The sequence below is a fragment of the Pelobates fuscus genome, chromosome 11 (genome assembly GCF_036172605.1).
Source record: "Pelobates fuscus isolate aPelFus1 chromosome 11, aPelFus1.pri, whole genome shotgun sequence".
NCBI classification, from domain to species: Eukaryota; Metazoa; Chordata; class Amphibia; order Anura; family Pelobatidae; genus Pelobates; species Pelobates fuscus.
The window spans coordinates 84,314,600-84,331,499 of record NC_086327.1 but is presented as its reverse complement, the minus strand read 5'-3'; the positions used below and the strand labels follow the sequence as shown (position 1 = coordinate 84,331,499).

The window sequence follows — 16,900 nt, the reverse complement described above, 5'->3', positions numbered from 1 at the left end:
CTATCAGGAATTTAGGAGACGTATTCTCCAGCATTCTAATTCCGTTACAAATCTTAACCTAAGTACCCCTGTAGCCAATCATGTTTGCCATTTCCATGATGGCAATCCCAACCACTTATCCTTCCAAGCCTTAGAGAGAGCCATATTGAATTCCAGAAAAGGTAATTTTAATTTGATTCTTCTCCAGAAAGAGTCCAAATGGATCTATGAGTTTAAAACTTTAACGCCAGGGGGCTTGAATGAGGAATTCAACTTCACCCCCTATATCCATTAGTCTGCCTGGCATTTATGATTACTACAATACACTCTAGTACTGTGGGTCCCATTTTGATGTCACCTATAGGAACTCTATGACCGCTTTATTATGTGTCTTTATTACAATTTAGGCTTCTAACTATTGCATCCTGATACAGTATTCTATCTTATCACATGTTCCATCTATATGTATTACCCATTAGAATCTCCAGAATCCCGTCTCCTTGTCTAATGTAAATTTTATTCACTAGTCTCATGTTTGTTTGTTGATCTTTCGCTGTATTTTTTCCAATTTGCGTTATATTCTAGGTATTTTTTTCCATCTTGGGTCCATCAGCCATCCCGTTTACAGTTTGGGGTAGTGGACCAGTATACTTACCATTTACTATTACTAGTGATACTCAGGTGTTCTCGTAGTTTCAGTTTTCTTCCTCTTTGGCACAATATTTTCCTTAATTAACTACAAGGTCTCCTTTAATAACCATTTGATATCGCTATCTATTTTGTAACATTTCTCTGTCACTATGGATCATCCCTACATTGATTCTCTCTAGATATCTGCATACTGAGTCCATAAAAGTTTCTATAATGTGTTTTTTACATCCACTGTCAAGTTGTATTTTTTCACCTTCCGATGTCATGTGACAATCAATATACTGAACGGGTTTCCGATCTCTTCTTTGACAAATGCCATTTGCATGTCATCATTGCGAGATCTATACACATGTATGACTTGCCCTGGCTATCTTTACATCCATTTACTTATTTTCAGTTTTGATAGCATTCTTGATTTCAATTTATACCTCTTGGTGATAATTATACCTACAAGGGGTTAATCCGTTTGATGTCAAATCCTACCTAGTTACATCACTCTTTAGCCTTACTATGATAGGCTGATGACTTCTGACGTTTTTCAATCTCCACCAATGAATACTCGTCACCTACCTTTAAATATCGGTTCAGTTCCCGCACATCAGCTCCCCTCTGATGAGCTGCGGGCGAAACGCGCGCGTCAGGGGCTTCCCGGCGATCCTCAGTCACGGAAATGTGTTGGTGTTCAGATCTATTTTTACTATATCTTAAGCTATACTGCGGATCTCGAGCTGACTTTCACCTGGGAGGGCGATGACAAACGGCTCAGTCCCTATTGCTGTGAACTAGCCGTATCACTTTACCACTATTTAGCTACCATGCCGGTTTTGTGTATACCGACCCTCCGTGTGTAGCAGTCAGTCTTTTATTTTTTTATTTTTTGGGGGCTCATTATTGACCGTGATTGAACCCATGTACCCACATATAAGGCTTTATTGGGTACTGTATAAGGCGTTTTATTGTGTACTATGTTGGCCTGTTAGTTACATTGTTAATTAGGTGTATCACTGCCTCTATCCAGGAGGTCTCAGCCGACACCATTACCCATGTATCTATATTTAAGGCTTTACTGTGTACTATACTAGCCTGTATGTTAAATTGACAATTGCGTGTATTGCTGCCTCTATTCAGGAGGCTCCAGCATACACCAACACATATGTTCTTTCTCGCTTGAATAGCGTAATGTGCAAAATTATTATTTTTTGCACAGAATTTCTGTACTGAGGACACTGAAAACTTTTGAACAGGTCCTCTATTCATCCTATCAGGGAAGCTTTCTATTCTTTGACGTTTAAGTGTTCCACAGTTACTGGCTTTGCCTTTAAACGTCGGAATACTTTACAGACACTAGTTGGGAGGCTCATTAACCTTTACATACCAATGACTTTCTACCTTCCACAGATACATGCTTCCTACAAGATTTATATCAGTGTCAGTTTTTATGGCTATCTCCACATTAATTTTAAGTTCACTATTAAAGGTTATGTATTAACTATTTAGGGCACTCACTTCTTCTTTCCAATTTTTCACTACCTTGGTAGTTCCCCTAGGGTTAACCCCTTTGCTCGAGTGCTTTCTCCAGGCTTCCAGCTTTCTATTTTTTTGTTCCCCCTGAACACATGCTGCGACCAAGACCAGGACTCACAAAGGCACCAGAGTGGGACTGTGGTATACCTCTTGCAGGGGTTGGCTGACCGGGACTCTAGACACTACAGATGCCTCATATGGTTTCTATCTGCAAATGTTATTGTTATTGTTTTTCCTTTGGCTTTTCATTTAATGTTACTCTTATACTTTTATGTTATGCTCTACAATTCACTGTTTAGGCCACTTATCCATGCTAGTGATGAGGATACACCTCACTAAGGACACCAATAGAGGGGCCCTCTCTCCTCGTGGTAAACTAAACTCGAACACACTAACTAACCTAATGTAATTATTCAGCCTTCACTAACAACACTAGCATAAACATGTACCAAACAGGTAGCAAAACTCAACTTTTTCACATGCTGTAGGGCTATGTGCAACACCGTTGAAATGAACCATAACTCAGCCTACATAACCCACCATAGCAGCTTCAGACTCAACCTGTTCCTATTCTCATGTATTAACCAAAAAAAAAAAATGTGCAACGTTAATAACTGTTTTTCTATGTCTATGTCTCGCCTGCACCGGCTGTTGTGGCTATGCAAGCATACATGTATACTATATGCACTACTAAAATAAAGAATTTAAAAAAATAAAAATAAAATAGTTTTGAGGTGACAGTTGTCCATTAAAGCAAACATATGCAAATACAAAACATGCACAATTATGATTAACTATAATATCAGATTCAAAATGTCATGTGTAAAGTTCCATAATCAGCAATCAGTACTTGACTGAAGGCTCGTGATCTTACACGTTTGTAGCTTGTCCCCAATCTAAACCTACTATAGAGTGCTTTGAACAAAGATGTCTAACTCTTCTTGGAAGAATGGTAAAATAAATATTCTAACACAGCTGGTAAAGACAAGCCTACACCGATCCTGCCCAGCCCAGGATATTAGGGTGAAAATAGAGCACACCACACATCTATCTTTGAGACACACCAGCATCTGCTAAATTGTTGAAGTCTTGCGTACATCTGCAATCAACTACAATATCTAGCGGCAATAATGTGTTAATCATAGGACCTTAAAAGTAAGTTTGAATATATCATGTTTTCATATCCCATACTGCAAGGAGGGATATTTTTTGCAATGCAAGTTGTATTTGCAGGTGATGGTGAGAAGTTTGGGGTCTTTTGAGGTCTATTAGGGATGCAGAAAAACTGTGGCTTGCGTCATAGCTGTGCCTAATGGGGTTTGCTTTAATAAGGCCAGAGCGAGGTCAAATCGTCTTGCCTGCTGTCTGTAGCAGCACACACCAGCAGGCATCAGGATTTAGATAGTCCTGCCGGCCAGCTTTCCTTGAAGTCCAGGAAACCACAATACAAAAAGAGTTCCTTGACCCCCGTGGACTTGTAGCATCGGGTTAAAACTGCACCTCTTACAACATATACTGTTACACAAGTACTACTCATCGAATAATGTAATTTTTAGCAGTACTCAGTAGGAGGAACACAAGGTGACTTCTATAAACACAACTTCAACTGAGCGCAGCAGCTCATCGTAGACTTTATGTTGATCTTGGTGGGTTCCAAGCTGCAGTTTTGTTATGGAGTATGGAAAAGTTACACCAAGAGTTATTGTAAATACATTCAGACACATTTTTTGCTAATAAAGAGTGAAAAGCACTCACGTGTTTGCCAAATTTGTTGTGAAGACATAAACGAATTGTGATGGTGGTTTGGATGAACCCACAAGGCTCCCCCCATCCCCGCGATGTTTTGGACCAACTCCATGAGGAGTGCTGGAAGAACTTGAGTCGTTGAGACCAGGTAAGGAGGCAGATCCTGGCAGAGTCGATGCAGATGTCACGGAATCTCCTGCATTACAGTCTATGCAAAGCGGCCGGGTAAAAGATAAAGGACAAGTGTAAGATAGAAGAAGACTGGAGTGTAACACGCATGAACAGAGAAAGTTAGCATGGGCAAAATGAGATAAAATATGTATTTGAGAAACTCAAATTCATGGGCAAGAGATCACAGTGGGTAATGAGGTTCAATAACAATGAAGGGTTGCAGATATATGTAAAACGACAATGGAACAGTAACAAAGGGGAGTAAAATATAACATATGTGGAGGGAAAGAGAGAAAACATGTGGTGAATGTGAAAGAAGAATAAAAGTGAGGAAAATAGGTCAACGTTATATAAGCGACGGCAGTGAGAATCAGACAGAACAGCAGAGGTGGGAGAAGAGTGGAGATAATTGCAGCATATTGACAGTAAAGTGTTTCACGGTTATGTTCAGCTACAAGATTATAATGAAAATCAAAGTCCAGCATTCCGGATGAGCTGGCCGCCCAATAATTAACCGCTTAATAGGGATGAAATCAATGCTTTTTACTTTGCGTTAGCTTAAATGATGGAAAATATAAAAAAATATATACTTTAAACGCTTCCTGCCTAGTTCCTGTTTGTGGTGTTAAACTTTGAGGTTACATGCAAATCAGAGGAACGTGCATGAGGTTGAGGTGTACACAGTGTGTACAAATGATGCTGACAATATGGCTCAGAGTCAATGCACTGGCATTTACAGCGATGAGTATGGGTCACTGGCACTCTGTCTGTCCTTATGAATCTGCACGAGTGTTCGTAAATACGCACGTGTCTCAAAAGGCACAAACAAACACCTTCTTACAATAGACAGAAAATGTGGCAAGATTGACGTGAATCAATAGTAGTAAATCACTCATTCATGCATATCTCCAGAACAGTGGGCTGATTTGCCTAAAATGATAGTGAGTGATATCACAAAAAAGGAAAACAAACATTTTAAGCTACTTAAGGACCAGTGGCGTTTCATGCTGTAGTTACAATCCAACCTTTAGCTGCCCCATTCCTGCACAGAACATTATGTTCTTTATTTCCAAGTGCTCTCTATAGCAGGGGTGCCAAAAAGGTAGATCCCCATATGTTTCAAAACTACAGCTTCCATGATGCTTTGTCATTCTAAAGGCATGCAAAGAATCATGGGAGTTGTGGTTCAACAACATCGGGCAATCTACCTTTTTGGCACCCCTGCTCTATAGGGTCCTGTAGTCTTCAATAGTCAAAGGTATTGCAGGTTGCAATATTAAAATTAAGGCTAACCTGAGTTAGCACCTAAAATGCTGGTGTACAACAAATCCTATAATACTCAGGCAGTGTTACAGATTAGCTTTATCCCATGATACTCAAACAGTATACTCAACAGCGAATACTTCAGCTACAACTAAGATAATATAAAAGGAAAATGCCATACTGTATTATCTGTACAAACCTATCCACAAACCTACGAAAAACAGCATGAATCCAACAAAAGTCTCCTTACATGATAATCATAACAAGCCATAGTGGCTATGATGCTCAGAGTACCCCTTTATCCATTACATTATGTTGGCATACAAATGAAGTCCGTAGCTCTGTATGCATGGGATGAAATTTTACGATTTCTCCAGCCGACATGCAATAACTTGACACTAGATCACGGAGCATGGCATTAAATATTCCCCTGAAACCAGGTGATTCTGCAAGGCTGGCATAAGCCATTAAATGGTTAACTATTCCTAACATTTTTCCAAGGAATACTTCAGCTAGTTGTACAAAAAATGAATGTTATCTTGGACCATTCTCTCCCCAACTATTTGAAGCAAAAAACATAATTAACACTTATTTTTCATCCCAGTGGGGCCTCTTCTTCTTTAACTCTCATATGTTAACACATGCCAGCCATTGATATTATAGAAAGATTGAATGAAATTTATATATATATATTGAATAGTGAATAAAGAAAGGCCTAGCGCAGGCCCATTCCAGTGGTTGACACTCACTGTGGGAAGCTACAAGAGCCTTCTCATCTTCCTCGCTTTCTGGTCCTGAACACCATTCATCACCACTGTATGGTTGCTTCCGTTCCAGAACACAGCGGCGCTTGCTTCGTGAGGGTAATTCTCCTGTAAAATGAAGGAATAAATACACTCCTAGTTAAACAATTTAATAGCTTGTGTGTGGGGGACAGAGTTATATGTTTGAAATATGTGCATTGGTTTCTAAAATGGTTTATATAAAGTAACCCCAAATGATCGATCTCTTGCAATTTCACAACCAAACTGGGAATAGGAATAGTAGAATTAGGCCTTTGAGACTGGAGTTTTTCGGATGTAAATCGGGAAGCTCGAAGCCCAGGCTCAGAAGTCCATTGGCAATTCTGAATTAGTTATATCGGATTCTGTAATGAACAAAAGTTTCAAGAGTTTAGGGCTGGCTTACGTCAAGAGTCTGAGTCTGAGAGTGATCCGCTGACAGTCTCAGTCAAAGAATGGCGGGTGAGATTGGCATCCAGTTCCTACAACTCTGCAGAAGCCAGATGCATGTCACCAGCTACAGTGGAACCTCAGTGCCTGGCAAAACGGCTTTCCCATTACCAGTGGGTTGTTGTGGGTATGATGTTTGGAGTAGCTTTTAAGGTACTTTTAATATCTGCGTTACATAATAGAATCCCATTCTATTCAAATCAGTAACAAATTCAGATATTTGTAGATAAAATGAATAAAATGATCTTGAATTACCTGGCCTCACTTGGCATTTTCTGTGATTAGCACCTAAATCATAGCTATTTCAAACATAATCTGTAATACAACTACTCCTACAACACTTAAATTATATTAACAAAAAGTTACAATATATATATATATATATATACATATACATACACACACACACACACACATACATTTTTTTAATACATTCTCACTCTCAGATTTACTCACTTACGTGTTGATTCAAGGAGAATTTCAAAATTTAGGCCAAAATACGTGACTTGAAGAATGTTTCTAATTTGGTTGTTTTTGCCTGTAATTGTAAATTCATTAACTCTGTGTTTGCACTAGTTTTGTTCAATCTAAAGGTTGATGAGATAAGATGTACAGCTCGAAAAGAACTGAACATGATCAAAGGAAAAGTACAACCATGACAGAATTTTGTAAACATATTTAAGTTCTGTAAATCCGGGCTTATATGGGGCAACAGAGTACTTATGTTACAGAATAGAATGATGGTTTCTGACATTACAAAACAGCAGAATGCTAAATATGAATTTTGTAAATGTATATAATATATGTTAGAATGATGTGAGGGTAAAAAAACTGATCTGATTGTCCTCACCTTTTGGTTCTGGTTCCCGTGATGGAGTCCCTGGATCTCGCTGTTCTCCCACTTCACCGGATGACTCTCTTTGTCCTTTACCATGGTTAGATCCCGGATTCTGAGCATTCTTCAAACCCACACTATTTGGGGACATGTGATTGGTTTTAGGCCCAAGTAGCCCTGACCCTTTAGGTGCCTGGCTTACATTTGGTGGCTGTGATTGGCCACCATTGTTGGACGCCTTCCCATGATTGGCCAGTTTGCTTTCGGGGTGCATTTGATTGACAGAAACTTGCTATGGTTGGCAGCAAGGGTGTCAGAGAACCTGAAAGGGATATTAGAAGACAATGAGACTAATGTGGAATTAACAAACATCCATAAACATGTAAGAACATTAATTGGGATGAAAAATGCACATACTATTCAGTGAACTCCCATCACGTTTAACATAACTGTGCTATTCACCGGTTTCTGAATAATAAAAACAGCACTTAAACTTACTTTAAAGTACACTTAGCACTATTAAAATATTGAATAATATTAACACTATATTAAATACACTTAAAGGGATCCTCCAGGTACCATAAAATCTCTCTCAGACTAAAGTTATTATGGTGTCAAGGGGTCCTTACCTTTAGAAATTAAACGTTAATGAACAGGTTGACCTCAAAGTGTAGAATCCAGCACTAATTAGCTTGGCCCTTCTCCTTCCTCTTTCGTCTGAGGCTGAGCCTCATACACCAGTGGAAGGAGAGTGGCAGAGGTGACCGGCGCTATATGGTTCGCAGAGGTTCTCTTTAATATAGGATAACATGGATGGAACATAAAATGCAGCAGTTGTTATAGTAATATAATTGTATATATGTATCCTACCTCTGATTTAGTGAATCTATTTTTGTACAAGTTACCAAATCGTAACACAGGGACATGGCTAACAGCAATGTAAAACACAATAACACAGTAGACAAAGATATGGTTAAACCTCACAGCAAATCCCAGGCTCTGTGGCATAGTCACAAAATTAAAGGCCTTCTAACCATATCGATTTCAGTGGGGGCAGTCCTGATTTTGGGGTCCTATCCTGACTTTGCTCTGACCTGTTCTCAAAAAGTGTAGCACAAGCGAGTTATTAGACACATTTGCGCTGTACTCAGGGCATTAGGATCCTGCAGACAGCACTGAAACAATGCTCCCTGCAAGTCCTGCTCTCAGTGGGTTGGCCTGCTTCATTGGCAGACAGCCTGGCATGCATTCATGCCATGCTGCCTGCCAGTAATTCTAGCAGTCCCTTGTTCTCTGGTGTCCAAACATGTCATTCACACTGTGCAATCTGCACAGGGGGCATTGAGTCCATGAGAAGAGCGTTTTGCTTTAACAGCGCATGCTTTGCGTTTAGTAGGGCTGGACAGGCCCTTTTACACAGGCCAGCCTTTGGACGTATACAGTGATGCAATGGCGTCATTTCCATGTCGGTGCCCCTCAGGCTCACCACTACCCCCACCATTTTTCCACACTGACCAATTTTGGGAGGTATGTATGTCTCACATTAACAGAATACAATGTGACATTTCACACAGTAATAAGTGACATTTTGTAATATGTAATCCTGTATCTATGCAATGCACAATAAGAATTGACATTATGCCTCCCTTACTGCAATATGAAGTAATGTCACATTAGGTCACCCTTCACACTGTATTTTAATATCACATTCCTTGTCTGGTGATCACACTTTAAGCCTTATTAACACTTTGCCATCACTCTTCAGTTGTTAATTTTCCAATCTCTATTTCTGCTCACGCCATTTTAATGACCCTACAATTAAATGTCCTGTACACTCTGAACACTCACGGGTCTCTAACCTTCCATGCTGTGCTACTGTTTTCTGTTTAAGACTTGCTTTAAAGTTTACTATAGGTATTGCAGCTCATTGTAGTGGTTATGGTGAGAGGTGTGCCAGGGCCCAGATTCCCAGTAATGGCGCCTACCATTTATCAACGGTTTGCCCCCCCCTTACTTGGGTCCACGCTGGGCTTTAAGACTCCCTGGTGGTCTGATGATGCATCCCTGTTTTCTGCAGAGCTACAGAAACTGGAAGTCACAGCCGTTGCCAATTGTGTGCATAGAAGTATGCACAGAACAGAAGTTAGCCAATCCTGTAACTCTAGTCATGGGCTAGCTCGTGACACCCCAACAACACTGCTAGAGGTGGAGTTACACCTCTGGCAGCTGAGGGATTCAATTCTGTAAGTACATTTTTAGTTTTATAGCAAAAACGCTGCACACACAGAACCAGGCACCATGACCATTTCAAATCACTGAAGTGATTGGGGTAAACCTTTTACTCTCTTTTTCCTATTCCTTCAAACACATTCTTCTTCTCTATTCCTGTCTCGGTTTGTTAAGCTCTCTATATATAGCTAGTTAAGAGGGATATATTTTACCATCTGCTGCAGTTACAACCATTTACCAATTCACTCACCGCATTTACAGGCGCAGACAATTGATTCAGATTTCAGAGGTTTGTGTGGGAAAGATCAAAACCCTCCTTACTGTAGCAGATGCAAAATCAGAACTCGTGGATTGTTTTTTGTACATGAAAGGAAGCTGTTGAAGTTTGTGGAATGCTCATTGACTGTATAAAACATTATCAACAAGTCATGGCAACTCCTGTTCCGAATCACAGACAAATGACTACATATTCAAAGTGACAAACATACTTTAATAAGGTAAAAATCTCGTCTGACTTACTAGAAATATATATATTTTTTATGGCATGTAATAAGCAACTAATCTTGTCTGCTTTCGTCCTTGAAAGTTTAGAAGTTGAACCTTAATTTTAATTCTACTTCCTGCTCAGTAAAGCTATGTGCCTCACCCTGTGCATTCTTTAACTTCAAGGAGGTATTAGAACATCTAAATGGTGATGGCTATAAACTATTGTCTGCACTTAAAACCCCTAGACAGAACAGTGACATGATGTTTGGATCATCAGAAACTACACTTGCACTTCCATTGAGTCGAATCTATATGCTTCCTATTTCCAATTAGATTCACGGACTTATGGGACAGGGAGTTCCTTTCCATTTACTTTACCTTTCATTATGGTACATTCACAAACTAGTATACCTGCTTACACCATTTAAAATATTCAATATACATGCATGCTTAATATATAGAAACAGTTGAACAGCTGTCTGAATGGCAAAGTCAGTTGAAAGTGAAGTTAAAATTTCAAAATAAAACCGCTGAAAAAGAAATATTCTTCCAGTGGCTAGGTTTTAAACTTCGTCTTGCTGCGTCCTCCATAGACCTCCTTGCTGTACTCTGTGTGCGTGAAAGTACAGATCTGACGTAGCTTCTCTCAGATGAAACACCAGGAGCTGAAGGTGGTCTCAAGGAAGAAAATGGCGGAGGCTGCAAGGTCAGCTTTAGGTAAGTATATCTAGCTTCCACGGTTTAGCAACCAGTAGACAGCTTACATTTGGGGGGAGCCAGGGCATCCTGGCACCATAACCACTACGTGTACTGTCGCATTTACGGTGCTTGAAGTGTTCCTTTAATGACCAAAGATGTTTTCTTCACACGCCAAGTATGTCTGCTCTACTAGTATTCATCCCTTCTTTATTTTTGCTGTTCTTACCTACAAAATTTTCATTTTCTATCCAGCTTATGTTATGTTTGAATTCTCACTTTAAAATATAACCCTATTAGAGCATTCCAGTTGTATGTGAAAATAATGGAAAGATGAAGAGTTATAAAGAAAATGAAGGGCAAATGAGAAGCAATGACTACACAACAATGGAGTAAAAGTGTCTAAATGACAGCCACTATAGATGTTTGTAGGGGCAAACACAACCGTTGCACAGATAAGGCAGTGTTTACGGAAAATAGGATGCAGAGTCATTAGGCTGTAGGTTTTCTGGTGCTTAAAAGTATCCACATAACTCCTAAAGTTATTCAGCTAACGGAAGTGTTTTAGGGGACAGGAGTGTCCCTTTAAGGCCAAACTTGCCAGACTGCAAATATACAGGACTTGGCGAATTCTTCAGAATTTTGATATTTTAGCTTATGGGTAGCATTTCCACAATTCCTGCCTTAGCAAAAGAGGCACTATATGTAGGACTACAAGGTCACCTGCTCAACCGTTAAAAAAAATTCTAGAAAGATCATGCAAGGTGTTTTCCGTAAGGGTGATCATGCACACTCTTTGATCTGACTTCCTTTTCTTTTCAGCTATTTGTTCCAGCGGTCATAAAACCATTATTAAATCTAGCCCCCCCCCCCGCCCCCCACCCAATGTTTTCTTATTTGGATAGCCAATACAAAACTCAGTCCCAAATTCAACCTCATCCCATATGACAAAAGAAAGGGCCAGATATGGCCTGTATATAAAAACAAACATAGTGAGAAAATGGAATCCTCTGGTGCAATAGTCATGCTTGCTTCAAATAAAGGTGAGTAGTAGTGCACTTCAAACTAAATAGCAACATTTAGCCCAAAATCACAGATTCAGAAAATTCTTCAACGCCGCTATAGACAGTCATAGTTTGGCTATTTTAGGCTCAATTTGGCTATTCTTCTTTTAGTTCTACACGGCTGACTGTTTAGTGAATACGCCCAGCTGCATTTACTAGAGATAAAAATTTGTTGATACACCTAGGAAGGAGTGTAACTAATAGGTGTGAGAAGGGATGCACTCTCCACGGCCACATCTAGAACACTATGATTAGATAGAACCCTGCACGCCTGTGACATTGTGTAACAGTCACCACTCAGACACACAATGACTGATAAGCTGAGACCGGACAAACCAGCAGCATTGCCTACCAGCCGATAAAATATATATATATATATTACAAATGTTCTACGGTGTGGCTGATGTACTTTGGAAAACCTGACAGATCGATAAAGAAACGAATGTAGGTGCCGTAAACTGGGCAAAGTGCATTCATTTATCATTCAATATAATACGATTAAGCATTATTTCTGTATCGAATGGTGAAAATACTGTTAAATTTAAGTTTGCGATATTTAGATATCTTATTTGTTTAGACATCATATAGCTGAAGAAATAAAAATATGCAACAAAAAAAATAAAATAATTACAAATAATAATAAACCCAGTAGGTGCTCATCAAACCAGTTAGTGGCTCAGCCAATCCTGATGCTGGCAATATTCCAAATGGTTGTTAAACATTTAGCATATTACTGAGCAGATAAGCTTGAAACTCGGGCAAGATAACATCAACTGCACAGTGGCAACTGCCGTCTCTCTGACAGTTCCTTACACGTTTTGTTAATGATGCAATCTAAGGTTTATTGTAAGGGTGAAAAAGATGTTTGAGTGGGTGGGGGAGTGCATTCAACTCAGTGAGCTAATACTGTACTAAGCATAAGATCCTCCCAATATTTCAAATGGACAAAAAGGGACACTTTCATTTTTGGGATGTGAGTGGGGTGTGACCACGGGTGGGTCTGTTCAGAGAAATTTTAGCTGACTTACTAAATTTATTAAAATATACGTAACTAAAATCTAATTTCGAACAAGAACAGGGTATCTTATTTACACAGACTGACTTCTGAGCACATTTATTGTAGTCTAAAAATGCATTACTGTCAATATTGTTGCTGTGGAGCTCTGTTATAGACACAGACATACCAACAATAGGGACATTAGGAAAGAAAAGAGACTGAGAAAATTGAGCCCTAAATTGGGACTGTCCCTTCTAAATCGGGACATTTGGGATGTATGTCTATCAGTGAGGGGGTGTACTTATAGCTGCTGCAATATATGCACATCCCTGCAATCCAGCAACTGTGTGCAGGGACACAGTGATAAGAGAGCTCCTATCCACCATAAAATATGCAAAAATTATATGTTATTATGGTGCTAGGAGCATACAAAGGGTAAACGTAGCATGCAAGCAATTAATGAAAGATATGTGTACAGGAGCAAGAGACAAAAAATGACAAAATAATATTAGCACAGTATGGAAGAAATAGAAGTTCTATTTATGAAAAACAGCGTTTCTACAAATTGGGCAGACATCCAGATACAGGCAGACGACAGGGAATTAGAAAGAGCATGCAAGCAGACTCTATATTATTAATGGGAATCCATCATAAAATGTTCATTATATTTAGCTAAATTCTGAGAAGTATAACTCTCATTGTATTTAAAAGCCAATTAACATTAATGATTATGGTTCTCATACAAAAGGTCAGAAGAACTCTAGGTGAAAATTCAAATGCGTGTCTGTATTATATACAGACACTCCTCACTTACCGACCGGTTTCTGTTCCTACGACCCAGTCGTAGAACAAATTTGTCGGTAAGTGAGGAGTAAAGGAATTCCCTGCTCCGCTGCGTTCTTCAATGTTCGGGAAAATGTCCCTGAACATAGACAAATGCAACAGAGCAGGGAATCCCTCTAATCTATGTTCGGGGGAAATTTCCCTGAACATAGATTAAGGGATTCCCTGCTCTGGTGCGCATGTCTGTGATCAGGGACATTTTCCTGAACATAGAAGAACGTAGCAGAGCAGGGAATCCCTCTTATTCCCACAGTGGCTCGCACTTACCAGCCTGCGAGAGAGAGCTGGTCGTAAGTGTGAGCCGTCGTAAAGCAGGTAGGTCGTAAAACGAGGACCACCTGTATAAAATTATGTTTAGTTCATTGCATATAACAGGTCCAATCTACCCAAGTATTGGTGCAGCAGAAATAGACTGCGTCCATGGCTTGTGTTGATACAGGTGACTCAAAAGTCTATAGAGCACGTGTTCTGGTTCCCCAATTCCTAAAAGGGAACGGTTTGAGTTCCCGATACCAACATGAGAATTCTGCTATCTGTTCTGCAGAATTAAATGTGAAGCAAATATCTTACTAACAAAATATCAACAACAAAAAATTCAGGATGATAAAATACGTTTCTGTTTAAATTTGATTTGTTAAAACTGGTTGAAATTCAAATTCAATCACTAGCACTGAATCGGACAACAAACAAGCAGCTGGAATTTTGAAGAGAAAATATATTCCCCTAAACTTCTTGAGAACTTCTCATGAATTTCTTAACAATGCTTGTTGCCAGAATTCAAAAGGGCATTGCTGTCTGGAATCGGCCCATCCTTTTTTGAATGCATTATTTATTTATAAAATATTTTCCCAGGAAGGATACATTGAGATTTCTTTCATTTTAAGTCCTGGGTCCACAAACATTGCATCATTACAATAGGGTACAAAAAAAAATTGTTAAAACAGATAATGTATTACAAATATGTATACAAAAGAAATACATTTCACAATTATAAAAGATTTTAAAAATTGCTAGTTTTAAAGTGCACAACACCACACATTTTATCATCAGCCTTAATCTTACTCCAGGAAATAGCCTGGACAGTTGGCATCCGTTCATTTCGCTTAAATGGAAGCTGAACATTTTGATGTGTGTGTCCCAGTGCTGCAAGGTTTTAAGTGACGGCATAGTCACCAGAACAACTGTAGATTAATGTAGTTGTTCTGGTGAGTATAGTCAGTCACTGAAGACATGAGAAAAGGCAAGGTTTACATTGCTGCCTATGAACACCTCCAATAGCAGTCACTTAGACAGTCACTAGAGGTGCTTCCCGGGTCCATGATGCACAATGTGCAGCACTGCCATTCTGCATCTTCACAGTCTGCATGGAGATGCATTGACTCAATGTATCTCTGTGAAGAGATGCTGAATGGCCAGCAAAGCGTTTTGCAGCTTATGTGCCTTAGCCTACCAATGCTTTCCTGTGGGAAAGCTTTGGATTGGCTGAGATTGTCAATTCTCATGATCTCAGCTAAGGTGGCAGGGTGGGGGTGGAGCCAGCACTGGAAAACCTGAACTGTGATGGAATAATGGTATGTTTTAAACCTACTTAAGGGGGAAGGGGGGGACAGGCCACCTAACATGGGTTTTTAACACTATAGGGTAAGGAATACACTTTGTCCCTATAGAGTTCCATTAACATGTAGAGGGTGGGGGACACTAGCTCCCAATGCACAGCCTTATAGTCAGGGTTTCTGTGACTAGTAGTTCAGTTATCAGCTTTTTATTTATAAACCTTACCTTACAGAAAGCTTTTCTATGCTCCCTAATGACATGTACAACTGTGTTATTGGACAGTGAAAGGAAGCTCTAAAAAAAAATTAATTTTTCAATGACATAAAATGCAGGTGCAAGGAGTGTCTGCTTAATAGAAACAAAGGTTCAATGGTAGCATGATTTAATGGGTGCATATAGGATCAAATAAATAAATAAATAAATAAAATAATTATTAAAAATTGGACAATATGCTCTGCTACCTCAAGAGAGAGACAGGTCTCCTTAATGATCAATGGTAATCCATTTTCACGGTCAGCAAATGTAAATTATTATTAAATGTGTCATTAATATTAATTAATATTATTAGCATTTATATAGCGCAAAACATATTCCGCAGCGCTTTACTTTTATATAATGGGGATATTTGACAGCAAGTAATTAACATCTACATCTCCCACACTCTGCTCCTAGAGGGGGAGAATTTTTTTTTTTTTTTTTTAAATAGTGGGGTCTCCCAGACACCTTACTTATGAGGACATCTTATGGCTTGTGATATGGGTAGAGATAATATAAAAACGATTAGAATTCTATAATCTGCAGCTGCTACCCTAGTCCCATAGGATTTTCAAATCTTGTCCAAAGGGTCCCCAGTTGCCTGTCTTATAAAAGGCATAAAGCTCCACCTGCTGTCCCATTATCCCTCGGGATTTTGACAGTTTTCAACCCCTTTTCATGCTTGTGAGGTGCTCTTGAGAATGGAAACCTTTGATTCCTATAAAATATGGAAAACTGTATTAAAATGCTCACTTTGGAACTTTAAATGCAATTTGTAATCTCTCCAGCATTCAGAGCCACACTAAGTGGCAATAACCTGTAGGGGGATGGTTCGTACAGCACCCCCTTCCTGCACTGTCACACACTATAGTGTGGCAGGGGATCCTCTGCCCGTTCTGTCAGTGAAGCTTTAATCTATGCGGTATAGTGTGAGTGAGTGGAGGGGAGGATTTGAGTCAAAGGGTTACTCCAAGCATCATAACCACCACAGCCTTTTGATGCATTATCTGGTAATGACGCAACCCGTTTTGTAATGGTTTGATTCTTACCTGGGTCTTGCTGGCTCCGAGTGTCCCACGATGGCAGCTTAACTGCATCTTAATCACAGCTTTGCCAATCACAGCTTTGCCATTTGCCAATCCTACCACTAATTCCGTGGCTGAGAGGATCAGGTAAGTGCTATCCGACAAAGGAATATGCGCAGAATTAACTCTTGTTCTTGGCTAATGATACCCTAATGAAGCTGCCAGAGGTGAAGTTACACCTCCATCAGCAATAAAAAATATCTCTGTTTCAAACTGAAATGCTGCAAATACAGACCCCAAGCACCATGACCACTTTAAAATGCTCCAGTCATGATGCATGAAGATACCCT

General features: G+C 39.5%; 1 protein-coding gene across 1 annotated transcript in view; it reads right to left on the bottom strand.

Moving 5' to 3' along the window:
* The window catches only part of BCL9L (BCL9 like), a 46,307-nt gene that overhangs the window by 13,637 nt on the left and 15,770 nt on the right, over positions 1 to 16,900 (bottom strand). The window contains exons 2-4 of the mRNA XM_063436667.1: positions 7,417 to 7,723; positions 6,084 to 6,206; positions 3,910 to 4,108 (exon numbers count right to left, since the gene is read on the bottom strand). Coding sequence (XP_063292737.1) covers positions 3,910 to 4,108; positions 6,084 to 6,206; positions 7,417 to 7,675 — 581 coding nt within the window. The 5' untranslated portion in view covers positions 7,676 to 7,723. The remainder of the gene's footprint in view (positions 1 to 3,909; positions 4,109 to 6,083; positions 6,207 to 7,416; positions 7,724 to 16,900) is intronic.